Genomic DNA, 23,913 nt, shown 5'->3' with positions numbered 1-23,913 from the left:
AATTGTTTATACGTACCGTAATTTCTGTTTCCTGATCACTTTCATGGCAGCATTCACCAGGGAGTTTCCCACCCTATTTGTGGGCAGCTTTTATACGAAGACAAAGGGGAGAGGAGGAAGCAGAACTTTTGAACTATCAGGGGGAGGTCCTGTCCGCTGGCCAGCAGGGGGGATTAACCCATGTGGTGAATGCTGCCATGAAAGTTACCAGGAAACAGAAATTACGGTATGTATAAACAATTTCCTCTTTTTATTACCGCACTACATGTTTCGGACCCAACTGGTCCTTCCTCTGGTGCATGGATGCACCAGAGGAAGGACCAGTTGGGTCCAAAACATGTAGTGCGGTAATAAAAACGAATTTTTTTCATACTTTCGAAGACTCTTCAGATTTCCTATATGATACCATTGTGGAGATGGCTACTCCATGTGTCTGTTGAAGAGTCTGACTAACCAAGTCAATTAGTGGATTACTGAGGAATAATTTCCAGTTGCATAATGTGATGGCATAATCCATCATGGTAGGTTGCCCTGCCCAATACCTGCAGTTAGTATGTGTCACGTATGCAGGTTCTTACTATTCATATTAGCAGGAGCATGACTGCTCAGACTGAGAAATCTACAGTGCCCTCTGGTGGTCTAATTGTGATAAAGGTGGTTGAATATATGTTTGATTTTACCAAATGTCTCAGACACCTGTAGATGTCACACATTGTGTCTTCATGATTTAGGTGGCAGAAAAAGCCATACAACACATTAATGGTCAATGCCCTTAAAATTCTGCAGGTGCCTTTATAGTGGGTGGTCATTGTCACCTCAGGTTTCCCCAACAATGAATCACTTCTTTTGCCATAAATATGACCTCCTGGTTATAAAACCTGACTCGAATGAGAGAATTTATTAAAATACTGATATTTCTGATATAATTTTAATACAGACTGGTGATAAAGAAACTCTAATTTCTATTTCCTTTATTTGTAAAGCAGGCAAGCTCAGCGAAACCAAGTGTGCCAAAGGCTGGTAAAAGCTAGACCTATAGTAAGTACACAAAATCCAAGCTTTTTTTGTGCAAAGGCAAGAAGGGTAATATATGCACAATATGATGCCTGTAGCAATTGGCATATCAGCCTCATTGAAGAATAGCAAGTATATTAAATCACAATAGTTTCTACTATAGCAGTGGGGATAATAGCTTCTGGGAAGGAAGTTTGACTGTAGGATAGTGGTATAGTTGGGAGAGATGATGCCTATAGTAACAGTGGGATAATAGTCTTTGTGAAAAGACTGTGGCTGTGGGATAGCAGGTATAGTAGGGAGAGAAGGAGCCTATAGTAACAGTGGGATAATAGTCTCTGGGAAGGGAGTGTGACTGTGGGATAGCAGGTATAGTAGGGAGAGATGGTGCCTATAGTAACAGTGGGATAATAGTCTCTGGGAAGGGAGTGTGACTGTGGGATAGCAGGGAGAGATGGTGCCTATAGTAACAGTGGGATAATAGTCTCTGGGAAGGGACTGTGACGGTGGGATAGCAGGTATAGTAGGGAGAGATGGTGCCTATAGTAACAGTGGGGATAATAGTCTCTGGAAAGAGGCTGTGGGATAGTAATGAGAGATGGTGCCTATAGTAGCAGAGGGATAATAGTCCCTGGGAAGGGACTGTGGCTGTGGGATAGAAGGTATAGTAGGGAGAGATGGTGCCTATAGTAGCAGAGTAATAATGGTCTCTGGGAAGGGACTGTGGCTGTGGGATAGCAGGTATAGTAGGGAGAGATGGTGCCTATAGTAGTAGCAGCAGGGATAATCGTCTTTGGGAAGGGACTGTGGGATAGCAGGTGTAGTAGGGAGAGATGGTGCCTATAGTAGCAGCAGGGATAATAGTCTCTGGGAAGGGACTGTGGAATAGCAGGTATAATAGAGAGAGATGGAGCCTATAGTAACAGTGGGATAATAGTCTCTGGGAAGTAACTGTGGGTAGCAGATATAGGGGCATATTTATCCAAGAGTGAAGTTAGAGGTCGCGACTCTAGATTGAAATTCCTCCACTCTCCAGTCATTTCTATGGGTTTTTTAAGAGTATTTATCAATGGGTGAAAAATAAAGTTCATCCTTTGATAAATACTCCTTTCATAATCCCACAGAAATGAATGGAGAGTGGCAGAATTTCACTCTAGAGGACTGTGGTGATCTGTATCTTCACTCTTTCATAAATATACCCCATAGTGAGGAGAGATGTTTCCTATAGTAGCAGTGCAGAAAGGACTGAGAGATAGGGCTTGTAGTGTGAGCTGGGATAATTACCTTTAGGGTGGTACTTTGTCAGTGAAATGAGTATATTGGTGTTGAGCAGCTTGTTACATCTCCTAAGCAAGTCCTTACTTAACTTTTCCTTTTCTCTCCTAGGCCAATGTACAATTTTTTCTTTGCACTTGAGAAGAAGAAAGCTGGCGCAGCCTGTAGATTTGGCGGGTGCTGGCTCTGACCTGGATTTGCACCCTATAACAGACTTTTGGAAGTGCTTTTTACGCATCAAACTCTATTTTTGGTTTTCTTTATTTCTTCAAAGGGGAAACGCTTTTATATTTGTGATAAGATGTAAATCACTATGAATGAGGCGTGTCTGTGGCAGAATAAAGCTGCATCCTTTGCACACTCTTCCTCTGGTATAAATACTGCAGCTTCAAGGGTAACTAAGAACTGTGTTATTCTTACAATATTCTCTGGTGTCAGTGTTAATTATTGTATTCTACTTTGGTGTAAAATAGGAACACTTTCTCTTGTATTAATGTTTTGCAGATATAGAAGTTATAAAAGTTACATGGCAGGGGTAAAAGGGGAAATTGACATTAAAATTAATTCTCAGTAGTTTAACAAAGTTACCTTTTTATTAACGCAGTTTTTAGAAACTGTTCAATAGTTAATGCTCTGTTGCTGTCGGCTTGAGCACGGGCAGTGGTTGGGATGACATACTAGTATGATCAAAAATACAAATTCAAGCCTTTTTGTGTTTCTCTGCTTGGTGCTCCAGCAACTCGAAAATCACTTTATATTTTTTGGCTGTCAAAGAGTGCAAAAAGTGAGTAAATACAAACTGTCCATATTAAATTTTTCTTTTAAGGATAACTTCCCCTTTAGGGCAGAGACACACGGTCAGATTCGGGGAGATTAGTCACCCTGCGACAAATCTTCTCTTCGGGCGACTAATTTCACCGAACTGCCTTCCCGCAGGCTAGAATGAAAATCGCCGGTGGGATGATGCTTTGTTTTCCGCAGTCGCCCGCAGTTCTAGCGGCGGGAAGGAAGTTCAAGGAGATTAGTCGCCCCGAAGAAGAGGAAATTTGTCGCCGGGCGACTAATCTCCCCAAATCTCCACGTGTGTCTCTGCCCTTCAAGCCTCCAGTTGCTGCTGAAATCCTCCTCATCCCTCAGGCTAGTGGTAATGAGAGGGGGCATTTCTGCTCTGTATGAGTGACAGTTTGAGTGGCTGCAGAACTTTGGCTCTAAATGAAATGTTTACATGAACAGTGCCTTGTAATAATCTGAATAATGTAATAAAGCCGTTCTTGGTGGGCTCCGATACACCTTCCTGAAGTAAAGAGCCGTATCTCTGTCCCTTCAGACCAGCTCTCATTCCTTATAACAACCAGTCAAACATTTAGATGCTTTTAGATGAATAGTAAATGCTGATTGGTGACTGTACTTTACTAGACCTGGTGAAAACCTATCGACTTGTTACCTACACCGATTATAATATCAGTACCATTTAACCCTTTGAGGGCTGGCTGTGACCAGCAGCAACTGTTTTTATGGTGGGGGGGGATATTGAACCCAGACACACAGAATTGTGGGGCTGGTACTTGAATGTCAGCTCTGTCGGTTATACAGCACTTAAAGGTTGAAATCAGAGCAGCAGGCTCACAGGCAGATGAAGGGGTGCATGTTGCTCACCCATTACTGATACAAAACAATACAAAGAAAGAATGAGTTGACACAACTGTGATACAAAGGGCTCTATTGTTATAAACTGCAACTGTGGAACACTATGGAAAATAAACATGTTAATGTCAATGGCTTCCTCTCATGTCTTCTCTGCAAAAGGACAAGCAAATGTCTCTTCCACATCAGGTCTCATTCCTGCAGAACACGGATCATGTACCAACTGACTATATATTGCATAAAGCGTCTCAGGTGGAAAACCCTGCTGCATGTAAATAAACCATTTTCATAATAATATACAGTTTTAGCATTATGTGCTATTGGGTAATCCTAAATAGAAAACTGCCATTTTAAAAAATAAGGGTCCGCTCCCCCCCCCCACCTGGGATTCTACCATTCACATGAGCCAATTAACAGACAGAGTTCTGTCTTTTGCTTCCACACTTCTTCCTGTTACAGTTAGAGTTGAAGTATTTCTGGTCAGGTGATCTCTGAGGCAGCACACAGACCATCACGAAATGGTGGCTCAAGGCAAGAGATGTAAAATGGCAATATTTACTTAAATATATATTCCAGTTTGATAAGATTCTTTAATATGTCACTTAATTTGATAAGTTTATATCTGTTGTTAAGTATTTAGTTTGGGGGGGTATAGTTTTCCTTTAAAGGAGAATTTAACCCTAAACTTAAAAAAACCGCAGCCTAAGTGTTACCCAGGGCAAATGCCCCTAATGTTTTATTTACCCTTTGGTACAGATTCAGGCATCGGAGTTCACAGGCGCCATCTTCAGCCACTTCTGAATGAGACCGACGCTTCGGCAATTTTCGTGAGTTGCGGCGCATGCGCAGTTGCTGCGAAACAGAAAATCGCTCCAACTGCACATGCACCGACATGCCGGCCTCATTCCGAAGATTTCCAAAGAGTAGAAGATGGCGCCTGTGAACTCTGTTGCCTGAATCTGCACCGAGGGGCAAGTAAAACGTTAGGGGCATTTGCCCGGGGTAACACTTAGTCTGGAGGGAGGGGGGTCTATGTAGGGTAGGGAGGTAGTTTTTTTTTTTAAGTTTAGGGTTGAATTCTCCTTTAACCACTTGATCACCATCATCATTGGCCAGGTTATTGTGGCTTCTGTATTGAGGGGAAAACCTTCTCCCCACCCATGTTTTTTTAGCCAATCTATATGGATTGTGGGTCATAATATAATATACTCTCCCACCCCTGTATTTTTTGAGACACAAATAAAACAAATGCTCTGAGCTATGTACATACTGTAGGTACAGTTGCCATTAGGAGCCAATCATGTCTTTGCTGGTATAGGCTACTGTCACATAGTTAAATTAAATTGGGTTGAAAAAAGACAAAGTCCATCAAGTTCAACCCCTCCAAATGAAAACCCAGCATCCATACACACACCCCTCCCTACCTTCACATAAATTCTATATACCCATACCTATACTAACTATAGAATTTAGTATCACAATAGCCTTTGATATTATGTCTGTCCAAGAAATCATCCAAGCCATTCTTATAGGCATTAACTGAATCAGCATCACAACATCACCCGGCAGTGCATTCCACAACCTCACTGTCCTGACTGTGAAGAACCCCCTACGTTGCTTCAAATGAAAGGTCTTTTCTTCTAGTCTAAAGGGGTGGCCTCTGGTGCGGTGATCCACTTTATGGGTAAAAAGGTCCCCTGCCATTTGTCTATAATGTCCTCTAATGTACTTGTAAAGTGTAATCATGTCCCCTCGCAAGCGCCTTTTTTCCAGAGAAAACAACCCCAACCTTGACAGTCTATCCTCATAATTTAAGTCTTCCGCCCCTTTAACTAATTTAGTTGCACTTAGTCTCTGCACTCTCGCCAGCTCATTTATATCCCTCTTAAGGACTGGAGTCCAAAACTGCACTGCATACTCCAGATGAGGCCTCACCAGGGACCTATAAAGAGGCATAATTATGTTTTCATCCCTTGAGTTAATGCCCTTTTTTATGCAAGACAGAACTTTATTTGCTTTAGTAGCCACAGAATGACACTGCCCAGAATTAGACAACTTGTTATCTACAAAGACCCCTAGATCCTTTTCATTTAAGGAAACTCCCAACACATTGCCATTTAGTGTATAACTTGCATTTATATTATTTTTGCCAAAGTGCATAACCTGCATTTATCAACATTGAACCTCATTTTCCAGTTTGCTGCCCAGTTTTCCAGTTTAGACAGATCACTTTGCAAAGTAACAGCATCCTGCATGGAACCTATAGTTCTGCACAATTTAGTATCATCTGCAAAAATAGAAACAGTACTTTCAATGACCACCTCCAGGTCATTAATAAACAAGTTGAAAAGCAAGGGACCTAGTACAGAGCCCTGCGGTACTCCACTAACAACACTGGTCCAATTAGAAAATGTTCCATTTACCACCACTCTTTGTAGTCTATCTTTTAGCCAGTTCTCTATCCAGGTACAAATACTATGTTCCAGGCCAACATTCCTTAATTTAACCAGTAACCTTTTGTGTGGCACTGTATCAAATGCTTTAGCAAAATAAGTAAATCACATCCACTGCCATCCCAGAATCGAGGTCTCTACTTACATTCTAGTAAAAGGAAATTAAGTTAGTCTGGCAAGATCTATTACGCATAAAACCATGCTGGCACAAACTCATAGTATTATGATTTGCTATGAAGTCCAGTATCTTATCCTTTATTAACCCTTCGAAAAGCTTTCCTAATACTGACGTCAGACTAACTGGCCTATAGTTTTGAGGCTGAGAGCGGGATCCTTTTTTGAATAGAGGCATCACATTAGCAATTCGCCAGTCTCTCGGCACTATGCCAGATCTCAATGAACCTGAAAAATTAAGTAAAGAGGTTTGGCAATCACAGAGCTAAGCTCGCTAATTACCCTGGGATGAATACCATCTGGCCCAGGACCTTTGTTAATCTTAACATGTTCAAGTTTCTTTTGAATTTCTTCATGTGTGAACCATGCATCATTAGTTGTATTACTAGAATTGGGAGTGTTAAGAAGGAAACCTTCACTTACTGGTTCTTCATTTGTGTAGACAGATGAAAATTACGAGTTCAGAATCTGCGCTTTTATTTTGTTTTCATCAACCAGCTGACCCCCCTCTGATAGTATGGGTCCCACCCCTTCCTGCTTCATTTTTTTACTATTGACATATTTAAAAAATAATTTTGGATTTTTTTTACTGCTTGCTGCAATATCCTTTTCTATAGCAATTTTAGCTTGCCTTATAGCTTCTTTGCATGATTTATTGGCCTCCTTGTACCTTATAAATGTTTCGGCTGTACCAGCTAAATTGAAAGCCTTAAAAGCACGTCTTTTCTTACCCACCTCAACACCAACGCTTCTATTGAACCAAAAAGGTTTTGCTTTGCAACGACGTTCCTTGCTTACAAGTGGAATATACTGACAAGTATATTTATTAAGCAGCATTTTAAAGACTTCCCATTTTTGTTCTGTGTTTAACCCTGTGAAAAGCATTTCCCACTTAATATGTTGCAGAGATGCCCTTATACTGTCAAAGTTTGCACGTCTGAAATTTAGTGTTTTAGTTACTCCCTTATAGAATTGCTTCTGCAACAGAATCTCAAAGGAGACCATGTTATGATCACTATTCCCTAAATGTTCACCCACACAAATGTTAGAGATGAGTTCAGTATGGTTAGTTATTACAAGGTCCAAAAGAGAGTTATTCCTAGTAGGTTCTTGAACGAGCTGGAATAAAAAGTTGTCATTCAGCATATTTACAAACCTAGTAGCTTTTTCTGTCTTAGCAACCCCATTACCCCAGTCAATGTCTGGATAATTGAAGTCACCCATAGCAACAATTTGACCCAGCTGTGAAGCCGCTTGTATCTGCAAGAGTAGCTGGGCTTCATACTCGACACTTATATGAGGTGGTTTATAGCATACACCAATGATAATTCTTTTTGTTACCTTTTGCCCAGTCAAAATCTCTACCCAGAGTGATTCTACACCCTCACCAGTGCCAGCTATTGTTATTTCTTTAGCGCATGGCTTTAATTCAGGCTTTACATACAAACACACTCCTCCACCCTTTTAATCCCTCTGTCCCTCCTAAAAAGGGTGTAACCATTTAAATTCACAATCCAGTCACATGTTTCATCCCACCAGGTCTCAGTGATACCAATTATATCATAATTTTTAGAGCATGCAATTAATTCTAGGTCTCCCATTTTACCTGACAAACTCCGTGCATTTGCCAGCATACAGCGGAGGTTACTACTTTTACTTTTGAAATGTGCATTACTTAGTGAAGAATTATACGTTAAGTTAGTATTATTCTGTTTTCCTTGTAACAGAGGGACCTCCTTAGCTGGTAAACTGTATGCCCCCCTCACTCCTCCCCCATGACCCCTTACTAACCCCACTGCCCCGTCTACACTAGCTTCCCCATAATCCTTTATCTCACCCACCCCCCCCCCTTGCTTAGTTTAAACACTCCTCCAACCTCTTAGCCATTCTTTCCCCTAGCACCGCGGACCCCCTTCCATTGAGGTGCAAACCGTCACGGCTGTATAGGTTGTACCCCAACGAAAAGTCAGCCCAGTGCTCTAGGAACCCAAACCCTTTCTTCCTGCACCAAGACTTGAGCCACGCATTAAGCTCCCTAAACTCCCGCTGTTTTCCTAAACTTGCACGTGGCACAGGCAAAATTTCAGAAAAGATTACATTGGAAGACCTTTCCTTGATCTTAGAGCCTAGATCCCTGAAATCATTCTTTAAGGTCTTCCATCTACCATTTATTTTGTCATTAGTACCGATATGCACTAAGACAGCTGGGTCATGCCCACTTTCCATTCAGCACTTCCTGTCAATCAGCAATGAGTAACCATACGCAGATCAGTCATCCCCTGTAATATCTCTGGATATCTTTTCTACTGCAGATCTTAGATTACACGATAGGCCATAAGACATTTATTTAATGGGCAATACCAAATTCACATGTTTCAGTAAAGTACAGAGACATCCGGCATTTACAGCAATTTTCCCAGCCCCTCCAATACTTTAGACTTAGTACTTACATATGTCACTATTTCTCTACAGCCATTTCCTCCAACATTCAGCCACATGTGCAGGGCTATGCTGAAACCTTTCTACATTCAGGGTGGGGATTTATTTGTTGTTGCTATACCTTCATTGGCTGAATAGGAAAAAATCCGCTAATAGTAGAGGCCAATTACCAGACCCCTACAATTGTACTTGTGGTTAAAGGAACTTTTAGATGGGACCTTTAATTTAAAGGGGACCTGTCACCCAGACATAAGCTGTATAATAAAAGTCCTTTTTCAAATTAAACATGAAATTCAAATTCTTTTTTTATTAAAGCGTTCATAGCTGTTGTAAGCTCATTTAAAAATCTCAGCTGTCAATCAAATATTGTTTGCCCCTCCTCTATGCCTTAGGCAATAACTTTCACTTTCCATTCAGCACTTCCTAGATGTTTAAGACACAGAGGCTAACGCTGCCATGTGTGGCCACCAATCAGGCAAAATCAAACTCTTAAGGGCTCTTACTGACAAGCGTTTTTACCTGCGCTCCCCTGCGTTCCGTTTTTCTGCATTCAGCCGTAGGGGAGCGCAGGAATAGATGCATTACATTTTTTCCAATGGGGCTGTACTCATACAGGCGCCGAACGCAGGTTGAGACGCAACATGCTGCATTTTTCCTACGTTCGGCGCCTACATGCGCCTGTGTGAGTACAGCCCCATTGGAAAAAAAGTAATGCGTCTATTCCTGCGCTCCCCTGCGGCTGAACGCAGAAAAACGGAACGCAGGGGAGCGCAGGTAAAAACGCTCGTCTGTAAGAGCCCTAATGCAACTGCATCAACTTAAATGCTTAAATGTGCTTGGCTAGTGATAATAATCTGCAGGTTTGTGTCTTTATGGGCAAGTGGGAAGTAAAGAATCCAAACACATCCCTCACACAATATGCTCATTTGACGAAACACTGTATTGAAATGTTTGCTTTAAACTGATGTGTAATTACTGCTGCCCTGACCACTCCAGACTGAGCCAGAAGCTTTTTGGCTAGTGGATGATGCCCAGATAGCCAACTCAGGGTCAGACTGGGCTGGTGGGACACCAGGAAAAAAACCCAATAGGCCCCACCAATCACAGAGCTGCTCCCTGTCAGAGAATCTGAGAGCTGCTCCCAGGCCCCGATTTCACCACAAATGGAATAACAAGGTACACGGGAGGGAATGGAGGGCCCTAAAGCAGAAGCCCAGGTGAGCCCTGTACCCCTCAGTCTGATGCGGAGCCAACTGTATAAGGGATTGACAAGATATCGATTGAGCTTTCTGTAATATCCAGATAGGCGAAGTCTTTGGAAGTTGTCCTCTCCTGATCATACATACACATTTGCACCAATTATGATACAGGTATGGGACCTGTTATCCAGAATGCTCGGGAGCAAAAAACGGATCTTTCCGTAATTTGTATCTTCATATCTTAAGTCTACATGAAACCATTAAATAAGCTCAGTGAACTGGTTCTGTTATTAATAAGGATTACATTTAGATTCGTTTGGATCAAGTACAAGGTACTGTTTTATTATTACAGACAAAAAGCAAATTGCTTTTAAATATTGGGATAAAATGAAGTCTATGGGAGATGTCCTTTCCGTAATTCGGATAACAGGGTACCGGATAACGGATCCCATTCCTGTATCAATGTGTCTGGCCTCCCAGTTGGGTGACCAACTCAGGCCTATATTACATGCATGGCTACAGCTGGAAGGAATAACAATTCTATAATATGGAACCTATTTCATTTAGGGAAGAACTGATGAAGAAAAACTCCCATTCTTTGAGTGGGAAATGTTTTCAAGCAAAAGATGTTCTAGGAAGTGTTTGTCAGACATTTCCTTTTCAACCAAATGGGAGGTGGTTCGGATGCATTTTGGTGCTTCTCAGTCATTTGAAACAGAAGTTTTAAAAAATAACAAATTGAAAAAAAAAACCATTTATAGTAAGGCCAGTGTCAGTCATTATAAAACATGGAACAAAGGTCTAGCTGTTATGCTCTAACCAGCTTTTAACAAGATCAAAGTTCTTATCCATCCATCTAATGTTCTCTTCAATTGTCTCCCTTGCTTGTTGAACGCTGCGGAGCTGCGACCCCATTCCCTTTAATGAGCTGAAGAATCCGGTAACCTTAAAACAAGGACAAAGTTTACCGTTAGAGAAAAACAAGATAAATACACTCATTCCCTGCCAATTCCTTGCTTTATATTAGCTGTCGGAAAGTAAATTAGTTCCAGCACTAGTTCGTTTTTTATATTCATTTCATTGGTTATTCTGATGATGGCAGACAGTTTGTGATAAATGATGCAGAGAACTGCGGATTTATTTTGCACATTTCAACCTGAAATTGGAGAAAGCCAGTTATAGCTGAGATGTATCATCCCCTAATAAATACCTTTTATGGATGCTCGGCATTCTCCATATAAAAACTCTGTTATTGCAACAAGCCATGATGAGTGCTTTCATTTTATTCCATATTGCTCTAAATATGAAAACTATTTTGTTGGCCACATTATAGCGGAGTTGTGAGATATCTCTCACTCATGGTGATCAGATATTAATGGCAAGTGTGAAGATGCTTACAATCTAGCTTGCCCACGACCCCCACAAGCCCAATTGCTTGTGATTACAAACCAAATCTTGTAATAAAATTATTTTTTTTGTTTGGCAAATAAACTTTGTACCAGAGGTTGATCAGCCAGATCAGCAAACCAGCTTAAATATACCCTCTTTCTGATGAGCTCATTCAGTTGGGCTAATGTAGAAAAGCTGCTTAAACAGTATCTGAACTTTCATATATATATATATATATATATATATATATATATATATATATATATATATATATAAAAGTGTCTTTTTTTTACAGAAACAAACTTGATCCCACAGAAGTAAATGCTGTACAACTTACATAGTTAAGTTGGATTGAAAAAAGACCAAATTCAATCAAGTTCAACCCCTCCAAATGAAAACCCAGCATCCATACACACACCCCTCCCTACTTTCACATAAATTCTATATACAAATACCTATACTAACTATAGAGTTTAGTATCACAATAGCCTTTGATATTATGTCTGTCCAAGAAATCATCCAAGCCATTCTTAAAGTCATTAACTGAATCAGCATCACAACATCACCCGGCAGTGCATTCCACAACCTCACTGTCCTGACTGTGAAGAACCCCCTACGTTGCTTCAAATGAAAGTTCTTTTCTTCTAGTCTGAAGGGGTGGCCTATGGTACGGTGATCCACTTTATGGGTAAAAAGGTCCCCTGCTATTTGTCTATAATGTCCTCTAATGTACTTGTAACGTGTAATCATGTCCCCTCGCAAGCACCTTTTTTCCAGAGAAAACAACCCCAACCTTGACAGTCTACCCTCATAATTTAAGTCTTCCGTCCCTCTAACCAGTTTAGTTGCACTTAGTCTCTGCACTCTCTCCAGCTCATTTATATCCTTTTAGATGACTCGAGCCAGTGTTTTGTACTGCTTAAAGGAACAGTAATACAAAAAGGAAAAGTGTTTTAAAGTAATTAAAACATAATGTCCTGTAGCCCCACATTGGTAAAAGTTATGTACTAGACTAGGAGTTTATACAAATAGGCTGCTGTGTGGCCGTGGGGGCAGCCATTTAAGATGAAAAAAAAGAGGAAAAGTCACAGGTTACATGGCAGATAACAGATAAGCTCTGTAATAGAATACAATGATATGCTACAGAGTGAGTCTGTTATCTGCTATGTAACCTGAGCCTTGAATGGCTCCCCCCATGGCTACATAGCAGCTTGTTGTATGAACTATAATAGTGTTTCTGAAGTAAACAGACCAGTTGTACCAGTGTAGCAAGACATTATATTTCCACTATTTAAATGGCCTTTTATTTTTTTTGCTGTTACTGTTCCTTTAAAGGAGAACTGAACCCCCATTGTGATAAGTCCTTATTGCCCCTCCACTGGCCACCCTCCCTGCCTCGCCCCTGTACAGTCTTATCCCTGAATTCTTTCCCCCTCTAGAAATAGCGATGAGCGAATAGAGTGCAGTGGAGCTCTTGGGCGCCATCTTTACAGTTGGAGCAATCTTCAGGTTCGAGACAACTGCACATCAGCCAGAAGAGACAGAAATTGCCGAAGACAATAAAGAAGACACCAAGATTACCGAAGAGAAGAAGATGGCGCCTGTGAGCTCCGCTGCTCTAACTCTGCATTTGTACTCACTATTTCTGGAGGGGAAAGAATTCAGGGGTAAGACTGTACAGGGGGGAGGTAGGGTGGGGGGCCAATGGAGGGGGATCAATGGGGACTTATTACAATGGTGGTGTTTAGTTCTCCTTTAAGACATGTGTGAAGCTACACAGAGCGTGGAAAATGGAAAAAGTCCGCCTCTGCGTCCACCTGCGTACAAAATAAAGGTTCCACTCCATGTGCCGCAGAAAAGGAATGTTGCAAAGGATATTTTTGTGAAATGATTAGATTTCAAATGAATATATATATATATATATATATATATATATATATATATATATATATATATTGATTCCAGTCTTGTGTCTCAGATTGAAAGGTACCTCTTCCAGCCATTCTCTAGTTGAATACTGCTTTGTGATTCCAACAACCATGTCAGCAAGTGTATTTGATCCCAGCTCAAACCTGCAAGCAGAGTCAGTGATGTCAGAGCAGTAAGTAAATATGCAGGAAGCCAATAAAAAGGCAACTAATAGTCCTTACGTCTGCACCAAGCTGCCCCAGTTCTTCTTCAGGAACTCCCATGATAACATATAACCAACTGGGTTCCTACTCACATACACGACAATATGGGGGAGGTCTTGAGTTTTTACATGATCCCCTTTCATTCCTTCTTCCATAAGCCTGAAATGACACACAGTACAGATTATTACGTAACATTTATTTGAAATTGATTCAAAGCAGCCAAGCTTAACTCTCTTTGCAAATAAGGAAATATGATTTTGTCTTTGCTTTATATTTTTTTTTGTGGTGCTTTTTAAATCTTTCTTGATTCGGCTGATTTTATGTTGAAGTTGTAGATTCTATAGTGGGTGGCAAAGCCAAGTTATCTACGAGTAACATAAACCTTATAATACACCAGAACCATAAATATCCTCTAAATTATATCCTTACGCTGACAGCCCTTCTGCCTGAGTAACGGTTGTGCATTTTCAACCCCCCACTCCCTTCCAAACTACTACCCATGAAGATGAAGAGCTATTAGTGAATAAGCCCCAAAGTGCCTTGGCTCTCTGAAACATATTTTATTTTACGTATATATATATATCTGTGTATTAAGGCACACAATGTATCAATGTCCTATATATATTGATAATGGGTTGAGTGCAGAGGACTCTTGTATTTGTCTATATGTATTTTGTGGTCACAGCCTCATTGCACCCCCGCCTAATGGTTTTAAAAATTAGTGGTGAGCACAACTTTCCCTTGTTTGTTATATCTATATATATATATATATATATATATATATATATATATATATGTGTGTGTGAAGAATGGCGGCACTCACAGGTTTTTCAGGCGAAATAAAGAAAAACTTTTTATTTAACTCAACGTTTCGATCCCTCACAGGGATCTTTCTCAAGAGTATATATATATATATATATCTCACACTCACATAAATAAAACCATCAGTATGATATTGTATATGTGTGTAATTCTAGCTCTGCACTTGCACCATTACCATTGTAACTTGTGTTTAAGAGAAGTGATGCTCAGGGCTATTTCGATCTGGTGCTTTTCACTTCCTGACAGAGTTGTTTTGTATTTGTCAAAGAGGAAGTCCCATCCTTCAGGAGTCTGAGCCCCCACGGCATAAACAGCCGATGCAACATCCCGCGGCAAGCTAGAGAAAACACAAACATTATGTCAGCCTGTGTTATGGTACAAGTCACACACAGAAATAAGGATTCATTTACAAATGACAGAAAAGGGTGCAAAAAAAAAACAGCCACAAACTGTCACTTTGCAACCTGAGCCAATGTCAGTGTCTAGAACTGAAGGACCTGCTGTAGCCGTATAAGTGCAGTGCTTGTGACATCAGGTAGCGCAATATTAATGAGGAGCAGGTGTTGGAAGGTTTCCATGTTGGCCCATCCATCAGCAGTAATGAATTGGGCCCACAGTGTTTTGCACTTTGCACCAGATACTTAACCCATTGAGAGGTGCAGAGCGCAGATAAGCGGAGTGATTTTGTGAGCTAGTACTTGTGTTTAGGGATGGGCCAATTATATTCCTTTGTTTCGCCGTGGAAATGACGACCATAGACTTGTATGGTGGCGTGCGTCAAAAAAAAAAAAACGCGTCAAATAAATTTTGCCACACGGCAAAAATTTTTGCCGCCCATAGACTTTAATGGGCGTCGGCAACTATTCGAATTTTTGGCAAAACGAAACGGGTCAAATGCGCCCATCCCCAGTTGTGTTCTGGGTCATTTTTTATGACTCCTATAATGTTCCATGTGTATTTAAGAAAAAGAACATTGTTTCACTGCTAGGGAAGAGACATACAGAAATAAAGAGCAACAGATCAACCCTGCAACATGCCACAAATACAGCCCGGTCAAATTCCAGTCAGTGACAATTATTTATTGCCTATTTATCAAGCTGTGTAAAATGATTCATGTGAGAAACCTGTGCAGAACATGGTGTCAAACCTCTGTTGTGGTTTCTAAACTTAGTCCAAGTAAGCCCCTCCGAACCCTTGGCAAATGAGTGGCTCTCTAAATGTATGGTCAACTTAAAAGGATACTGGTTTTTTTTAACGCATCAGTTAATTGTGCTGCTCCAGCAGAATTCTGCACTGAAATCCAGTTCTCAAAACAGATTTTTTTATATTCAATTTTGAAATCTGACATGGGTCCAGACATATTGTCAATTTCCCAGCTGCCCCCGGTCATGTGACTTGTGCTCTGATAAACTTCAGTCACTCTTTACTGCTGTACTGCAAGTTGGAGTGATATCACCCCTCCCCCCAGCAGCCAAACAAAAGAACAATGGGAAGGTAACCAGATAGCAGCTCCCTAACACAAGATAACAGCTGCCTGGTAGATCTATGAACAACAATCAATAGTAAAATCCATGTCCCACTGTGACACATTCAGTTACATTGAGTAGGAGAAACAACAGCCTGCCAGAAAGCAGTTCCATCCTAAAGTGCTGGTTCTTTCTGAAATCACATGACCAGGCAAAATGACCTGAGATGGCGCCTACACACCAATATTACAACTAAAAAAAATACACTTGCTGGTTCAGGAATTACATTTTATATTGTAGAGTGAATTATTTGCAGTGTAAACATTGTAACTAAGAAATAAAAAAAAATACACCATAAAAATCATGACAGAATCCCTTTAACATTGGTCAACACAGACACAGTTTCACTGGACAACCAATCACTGTAGATTTAGCTGTATAGCTCTCCTCTTGTGTAGGGAGCCATTGTGGAGTCAGTGGCCCTAAAATGCCTGATTGCACAGGACTATTTTATCATTTTATAATGTCATTTATTTATCGACTCCGGATACCTTATTGTTCCATTGGACTCCTGCCATCTCTTAAAATGCTCCTGTGCTTTCTGCACGCACGGCTGGTACTTGCGCACGCAGGCAAATAAAAGGAGCGAGCTCCGCAGCATTCTCTCTGAAACACTGCCCTCATCTGTCCAACGCTGGGCATCAATCAACTTTTGCAGAAGATTTAGGATATATGTCTGAAAATAAAGCAATATATTCAACAGAATCTGAAGCCAAATGATCAACATCTTCATTCACTACATAGAGTACATAGTCTGCAAAGAAAGAAACTCCAAAGCAAAAAAGCAAAATCAGGCCCTGGCATTTCAAGAACACAGAGGCCCAACCAGCCCCCCACAAGCCCAGTAAATATTGACGGTGGCAACTTACAGCAGCCCTCTGGCATTTGCAAAGATAAAGAGATTGCCAGTGAGGACCTGAATAGAAACCTGCAGCAGAAGGGGTAGGGACTAGAATGGTGTTTGGGAATCAGATGTAGAGACTGGATGTGGGGGCAGAACAAATGATAAAACATCTGGGGAAATTGGGCATTTGACTCCAACATATCATTTTATAACCTACTAAATTATGTGTGTGCGGCCTGTGAATTACTACTACATATATATATATATATATAATATATATATATATATATATATATATATATATATATATATATAATAGCATCATTTAGCCCAGTTTTCCATTTGGCCTGTCAATTTTATTTGTAGAAATTGCAACAGAGTGTGACAGACCACTGCCAGAAACTGACCGAACTCCCCCAATAGAATGCATTACCAGCATTTCATGGCTCTCCAGTTGCCATTTAGTACAGGTAAATAGTAGTATGTGCTTAACTTGTGTAGTCCAAATTCGAATTGAATTTGAAAAAAATGTGAAAATTCAAATATCGAAATATATCATGTACTGTCTCTTTAAAAATTCAATGGCGACTATTCGCCATCTAAAACCTGCCAAATTGCTGTTTTAGCCTATGGGGGACCTCCTAGTCATTTAGTGGACTTTGAAAAATCGAAGTTATTTTTGGAAAATACTTTTATTCGAATTCAATCGAATACGATCCGAATTCGAATCGAAGGATCAAATACAACCGAAGTTAAAAAATTAGATTTTTTTTTTTTAATAAATTTCGGTTGGTCTTTTTTTATGCAAATTTCGAGGTGATGGGAATTTAAAAAAAACTCCCATCACCTCGAAATTGCGACCCTTGATAAATCTGCCCCTTAAGGTACAACATTTCTAGCTACTTCTTTAGTTAAGCTGTAGTTTTCCTTTAACAGGAAATACTCCACAAACGTTATTCTGATGACAGCACGCTATCTCTAACGATTTCCTTCTATATGTTCCACCTCCTATATGTGAAACGTATATATATATATATATATATATGGACTTTGTAACAGAGCAGGTAGGAGACGACCACCTGCTTTATTGTATAAAATACACAATATTTTGTGTTATCCTGTTATCCGCACATCCTAACATATCCCCATTGTCAGATTTTACTCCCAGACCTTACGATGTGCTGACAGCTCCATGAATACCATTTACTGAAATACCCAACAGAAAGGAACTGACAGAATCCTAATAAAATAGAAATAAGTTAAATGTGGAATTACCTTCATTTGCGTTTCAACTTCCTGCATGTCTCTCTTTTCCATTAGTTTGTATATTGGAATCAGCTCAGTCATTCCTTGGAATACTGGCATTATTTTCTCTTCATTTTTCAAGTACAAAGAAAGGCTGAGAGCTTTGTCAATGGGCAATCGGCCAATACTGGTAATGATACATAAACATAAGATTTGCACATTTTAGTATTACCATGAACAGTTCTGTTCCTCCAGTTACTGGAAACAGTCAACTATATAAATACTGTACATTTAGGGGGTAATTTATTAAAGTCCAAATGCTAAAAACTTCATACGTTCGACAATCCGAAAAAGTCCCAGTTTTTCCCGATCCATTTTGTTCTAGTTTTTTTTATTGATAAATAAGGGCAAATCATGGATTATAGTTTGGTAGTTTTTTTTACTTAAAACATCAGAAAAATTTGGATTTTGATAAATAACCCTCATAATGTATACTTTTATTAACAAGATGCAATATACAATATAAACTCTAAACAGAATAGTACAATCTACTGCACCTATTGTTACAACACATAACAACATTTACAGATCAACAGGGAAAGGTACTTTATATTAATAGGCGCAAAGTCTGCCAACCAATAAGACGTTTGCTTTTAAATGTGTAACCTGTGAATCCTACTGGCTGTTTGGTTTCTTTAGGTGACTAGAACTGTAGCAAACTTTGTACTTATATTACATAAAACCCTAGAGGCACAATTATCAAAGGTCGAATTTAGAATTCATGTGAGTTTTTCAAAACTCCCATAAACTCCCATAAAAATTCGACCAATTGAAATGTATTAAAAATTTGCTAAACTCAAGGGAATAGGATCGACCTAAAAACTAGAATCAAATCTAATTCGATTTAAGTTTTAAAAACTAGATTCAAGATTTTTCTTCCAAAAAAAGGCTGCAAACAACTCCAAATTAATCCCAGGACGTCTCCCATTGACTGAAACAGCCATTCGTCAGGTTTTAGGTGGCAAATAGTTGAATTTGAGTTCTTAAAGGGGAAGGAAACCTAGTCGGCGCAAACCCCCACCCCCCCTCCCATTTGTTGCCCACCCTCCCTCCTTCCCCCTGGCCTACCCGTCCCGCTGGGCAAATGCCCCTAACTTGTTACTTACCCTTCTGTGCAGGTCCAGTCCAGGGAGTTCACCGACGACATCTTCTTCCACACGATCTTCTTCCTGCGCGTGACTTTTGGCGCACGCGCAGTAGATCCGTACCGGCGAAATGATCCTACTGCGCATGCGCCAAAACGCCGTTCACAGCAGGAAGAAGATCGCGTGGAAGAAGATTAGGGATGTCGCGGACTGTTCGCCGGCGAACTTGTTCGCGCGAGCATCGGCTGTTCGCGTCCGCCGCAAGTTCGCGAACGTCGCGCGACGTTCGCCATTTTGGGTTCGCCTTACCTGGCGCTTTTTTTTGACCTCTCATCCCAGACCAGCAGATACATGGCAGCCAATCAGGAAGCTCTCCCTCCTGGACCACCCCCACACCCCCTGGACCACTCCCCTTCCATATATAAACTGAAGCCCTGCAGCGTTTTTTCATTCTGCCTGTGTGTGCTTGGAAGAGCTAGTGTAGGGAGAGAGCTGCTAGTGATTTCACTGATTTGAGGGACAGTTGATAGTAAGTTTGCTGGCTAGTAATCTACTTGATACTGCTCTGTATTGGAGGGACACAGAAGTCTGCAGGGATTTGAGGGACATTTTAGGGTAGCTTTTGCTGGCTAGTAATCTACCTTCTACTGCAGTGCTCTGTATGTAGCTGCCTGCTGTGGGCACTGATCTCTTCTGATCTCATCTGCTGACTGCTGTAATAACCCAATAGTCCTTGTAAGGACTGCTTTTATTTTCTTTTTTGTTGTTTTACTTTGCTACTTTAACAGCCAAGTGCTATTAGTCTAGCAGTGTTGGGGAGTGGGACTGGTGTGCTACTGTGCTGCTCCTAGTAGTTCAGCAGCACCAACCCGAGAATATTTTTTTTTTTTAATATACATATAATTTTTTTTTATTTTACTTATCTTACTGTTCTTTAAGGTGTCCAGTGCTGTTTGCTGTTCTTCATAGTAGTGCACCAATAGTAGTGCACTTGCAGGCATTATTTGCCCAGTGGCCATCTAGCTGTGTGAGCTTGTTCACATTCTGTCTAAATATCAATAATAATACCGTCTCCAGAAACACCACCTGAGTGACGTTTTTCAAGCAGCAATAATATATTCCGTATCCACCACTGCTGTAGTGTATACGTTGACCTTTGTAGGCATTATTTGCCCAGTGTGTTCTTCATTTTCAAACCACTGCCACTTAGCTGTGTGAGCTTGTTCACATTCTGTCTAAATATCAATAATAATACCGTCTCCAGAAACACCACCTGAGTGACGTTTTTCAAGCAGCAATAATATATTCCGTATCCACCACTGCTGTAGTGTATACGTTGACCTTGTAGGCATTATTTGCCCAGTGTGTTCTTCATTTTCAAACCACTGCCACTTAGCTGTGTGAGCTTGTTCACATTCTGTCTAAATATCAATAATAATACCGTCTCCAGAAACACCACCTGAGTGACGTTTTTCAAGCAGCAATAATATATTCCGTATCCACCACTGCTGTAGTGTATACGTTGACCTTGTGAGGCATTATTTGCCCAGTGTGTTCTTCATTTTCAAACCACTGCCATCTAGCTCTGTGAGCTTGTTCACATTCTGTCTAAATATCAATAATAATACCGCTCTCTAGAAACACCACCTGAGTGACGTTTTTCAAGCAGCAATAATATATTCCGTATCCACCACTGCTGTAGTGTATACGTTGACCTTGTAGGCATTATTTGCCCAGTGTGTTCTTCATTTTCAAACCACTGCCACTTAGCTGTGTGAGCTTGTTCACATTCTGTCTAAATATCAATAATAATACCGTCTCCAGAAACACCACCTGAGTGACGTTTTTCAAGCAGCAATAATATATTCCGTATCCACCACTGCTGTAGTGTATACGTTGACCTTGTAGGCATTATTTGCCCAGTGTGTTCTTCATTTTCAAACCACTGCCACTTAGCTGTGTGAGCTTGTTCACATTCTGTCTAAATATCAATAATAATACCGTCTCCAGAAACACCACCTGAGTGACGTTTTTTCAAGCAGCAATAATATATTCCGTATCCACCACTGCTGTAGTGTATACGTTGACCTGTAGGCATTATTTGCCCAGTGTGTTCTTCATTTTCAAACCACTGCCACTTAGCTGTGTGAGCTTTTTCACATTCTGTCTAAATATCAATAATAATACCGTCTCCAGAAACACCACCTGAGTGACGTTTTTCAAGCAGCAATAATATATTCCGTATCCACCCACTGCTGTAGTGTATACGTTGACCTTGTAGGCATTATTTTGCCCAGTGTGTTCTTCATTTCAAACCACTGCCACTTAGCTGTGTGAGCTTGTTCACATTCTGTCTAAATATCAATAATAATACCGTCTTCCAGAAACACCACCTGAGTGACGTTTTTCAAGCAGCAATAATATATTCCGTATCCACCACTGCTGTGTAGTGTATACGTTGACCTTGTAGGCATTATTTGCCAGTGTGTTCTTCATTTTCAAACCACTGCCACTTTAGCTGTGTGAGCTTGTTCACATTCTGTCTAAATATCAATAATAATACCGTCTCCAGAAACACCACCTGAGTGACGTTTTTCAAGCAGCAATAATATATTCCGTATCCACCACTGCTGTAGTGTATACGTTGACCTTGTAGGCATTATTTGCCCCGTGTGTTCTTCATTTTCAAACCACTGCCCTCTAGCTCTGTGAGCTTGTTCACATTCTGTCTAAATATCAATAATAATACCGTCTCCAGAAACACCACCTGAGTTGTTGTTGTTTTTGTTTTAAAAATAATGCCAGGCAAAGGCAGGCCGCCACGCAGAGGCACTAGGGGCCGTGCTGCTATGCTATCCTGTGGCCCTAGGAAATTGCCCAGTTTTAAAAAGGCAATGACCCTGAACTCCCAAAATGCCTGAAGAGGTAGTTGACTGGCTTACACAGCACACCCCATCCCTCTACCGTTTCTAACTTTACCACAACATCCTCATCCTCCACTGCTATGGGCACCCCACGTAACACTTCCTCCACCCACCGGCGCCCCTTCTTCACTGGAGTCAGAGGAGTTATTTTCACATGAGTTTCTTGAACTGAGTGATGCGCAACCATTATTGGCAGAAGAAGATGAAGGAGATGAGGACGTTACACCAGATTTAATTCTGGCAGAGAACACAACAGAGATGGACATAATGAGTGATGACGAGGAGGTCCCCGCTGCTGCTTCCTTCTGTGAGCTGTTAGAAGAAATTGATGCATCTGAGGAGAATGATGATGAGGAGATTGATGTTTTGTGGGTGCCCAGTAGAAGAGAGCAAGAGGAGGATAGTTCAGATGGAGAGACGGAGAGTCAGAGAGGCAGGAGGAGAATAAGACTTAGAAGAAGCAGGAGGACAGCTCGCAGGGAACAGTAGGGCAACAACATGTATCGGCACCTGTGGTCAGCCGGCCAACGCACCCGCCATTGCCGCCAACGCCGCCGACTTCTACTTTTACCCCCAGATTGCCAGCCTCAAAAAAGGTCAGCAGTGTGGGATTTTTTTAATGTGTGTGCCTCTGACAAAAGCGTTGTAATTTGCAATGAGTGCAGTCAGAAACTGAGTCTTGGGAAGCCCAACAGCCACATAGGTACAACTTCTATGCGAAGGCACATGAACGGCAAGCACAAAGCACTTTGGAGCAACACCTCAAAGGCAACAGGCAAACTAAAAGCCACCCTCCTTCTGGTCCAGCATCTTACTGCTCTACCTCTGCTGTCCTTGACCCATCTGAACCACCCTCCACTCCGCCTTCCACCTTGACCACCAGTTCCCATTCCCAGTCATCTGCCCCCAGCCAAGTTTCTGTGAGGGCCATGTTTGAGCGTAAGAAGCCAATGTCTGCGAGTCACCCCCTTGCCCGGCGTCTGACAGCTGGCTTGTCTGCACTCTTAGCCCGCCAGCTTTTACCATACCAGCTGGTGGACTCTGAGGCCTTCCGCAAATTTGTAGCAATTGGGACAACCGCAGTGGAAGGTACCCAGCCGCAATTTTTTTTCAAAAAAAGGGAATACCACACCTGTAACCACCATGTGCAGAGCCAAGTCACCGCATCTCTGTCACTTAGTGTTGGGGCCAAAGGTCCATATGACTACTGACGCATGGTCCTCCAAGCATGGTCAGGGCAGGTATGTCACCTACACTGCCCACTGGGTGAACTTGGTCATGGCTGGGAAGCAGGAAATGTGTGGCTCAACAACGACAGTGGAGTTGGTGTCACCGCCACGGATTGCACGCGGTTCTGCACCACCTCTACTCCTCCTTCGCTCTCTACCTCGTCTTCTTCCTCTTCTTCGTCCTCTGCTGCTGGTCCTCCTCCACACCTGTGCACCCCCAGCTCCCCCTAGGCTATTCGACGTGCCAGGTACGCCGTTGTCATGCTGTCTTGGGGATGACGTGCCTGGAAAGCAAAAACCATACCGGATCTGTACTCCTGTCATCTCTGCAGTCACAGGCCGATCGGTGGCTGACCCCACACCAACTGAAGATCGGAAAAGTGGTGTGTGACAATGGAAGCAAATCTGTTGGCAGCACTGAGACTGGGCAATTTAACACATGTGCCCTGCATGGCACAT

General features: G+C 41.4%; 2 protein-coding genes across 18 annotated transcripts in view; one reads left to right on the top strand and one right to left on the bottom strand.

The window, feature by feature from the left end:
• The window catches only part of LOC108707228 (calpastatin), a 109,677-nt gene extending 105,612 nt beyond the window's left edge, over positions 1–4,065 (top strand). For 14 of the 16 annotated variants that reach the window (XM_041580459.1, XM_018244347.2, XM_018244349.2 and 11 more), the window contains 2 exons: positions 984–1,038; positions 2,401–4,065. In XM_041580459.1, coding sequence (XP_041436393.1) covers positions 984–1,031 — 48 coding nt within the window. In that variant the 3' untranslated portion in view covers positions 1,032–1,038; positions 2,401–4,065. The remainder of the gene's footprint in view (positions 1–983; positions 1,039–2,400) is intronic. The other 2 variants (XM_018244362.2, XM_018244348.2) reach the window with 1 other exon arrangement.
• A 6,871-nt stretch (positions 4,066–10,936) lies between these two features.
• erap1.S (endoplasmic reticulum aminopeptidase 1 S homeolog) overlaps positions 10,937–23,913 on the bottom strand; it is a 43,498-nt gene continuing 30,521 nt past the window's right edge. For both annotated transcript variants that reach the window (XM_041580458.1, XM_041580457.1), the window contains exons 14-19: positions 18,187–18,343; positions 16,559–16,743; positions 14,717–14,878; positions 13,738–13,878; positions 13,578–13,659; positions 10,937–11,143 (exon numbers count right to left, since the gene is read on the bottom strand). In XM_041580458.1, coding sequence (XP_041436392.1) covers positions 11,000–11,143; positions 13,578–13,659; positions 13,738–13,878; positions 14,717–14,878; positions 16,559–16,743; positions 18,187–18,343 — 871 coding nt within the window. In that variant the 3' untranslated portion in view covers positions 10,937–10,999. The remainder of the gene's footprint in view (positions 11,144–13,577; positions 13,660–13,737; positions 13,879–14,716; positions 14,879–16,558; positions 16,744–18,186; positions 18,344–23,913) is intronic.

This window comes from Xenopus laevis, chromosome 1S (genome assembly GCF_017654675.1).
Source record: "Xenopus laevis strain J_2021 chromosome 1S, Xenopus_laevis_v10.1, whole genome shotgun sequence".
Taxonomy (NCBI): domain Eukaryota; kingdom Metazoa; phylum Chordata; class Amphibia; order Anura; family Pipidae; genus Xenopus; species Xenopus laevis.
Note: the sequence above shows the minus strand (reverse complement) of the source record. Positions and strands in the feature narration are given on the sequence as shown.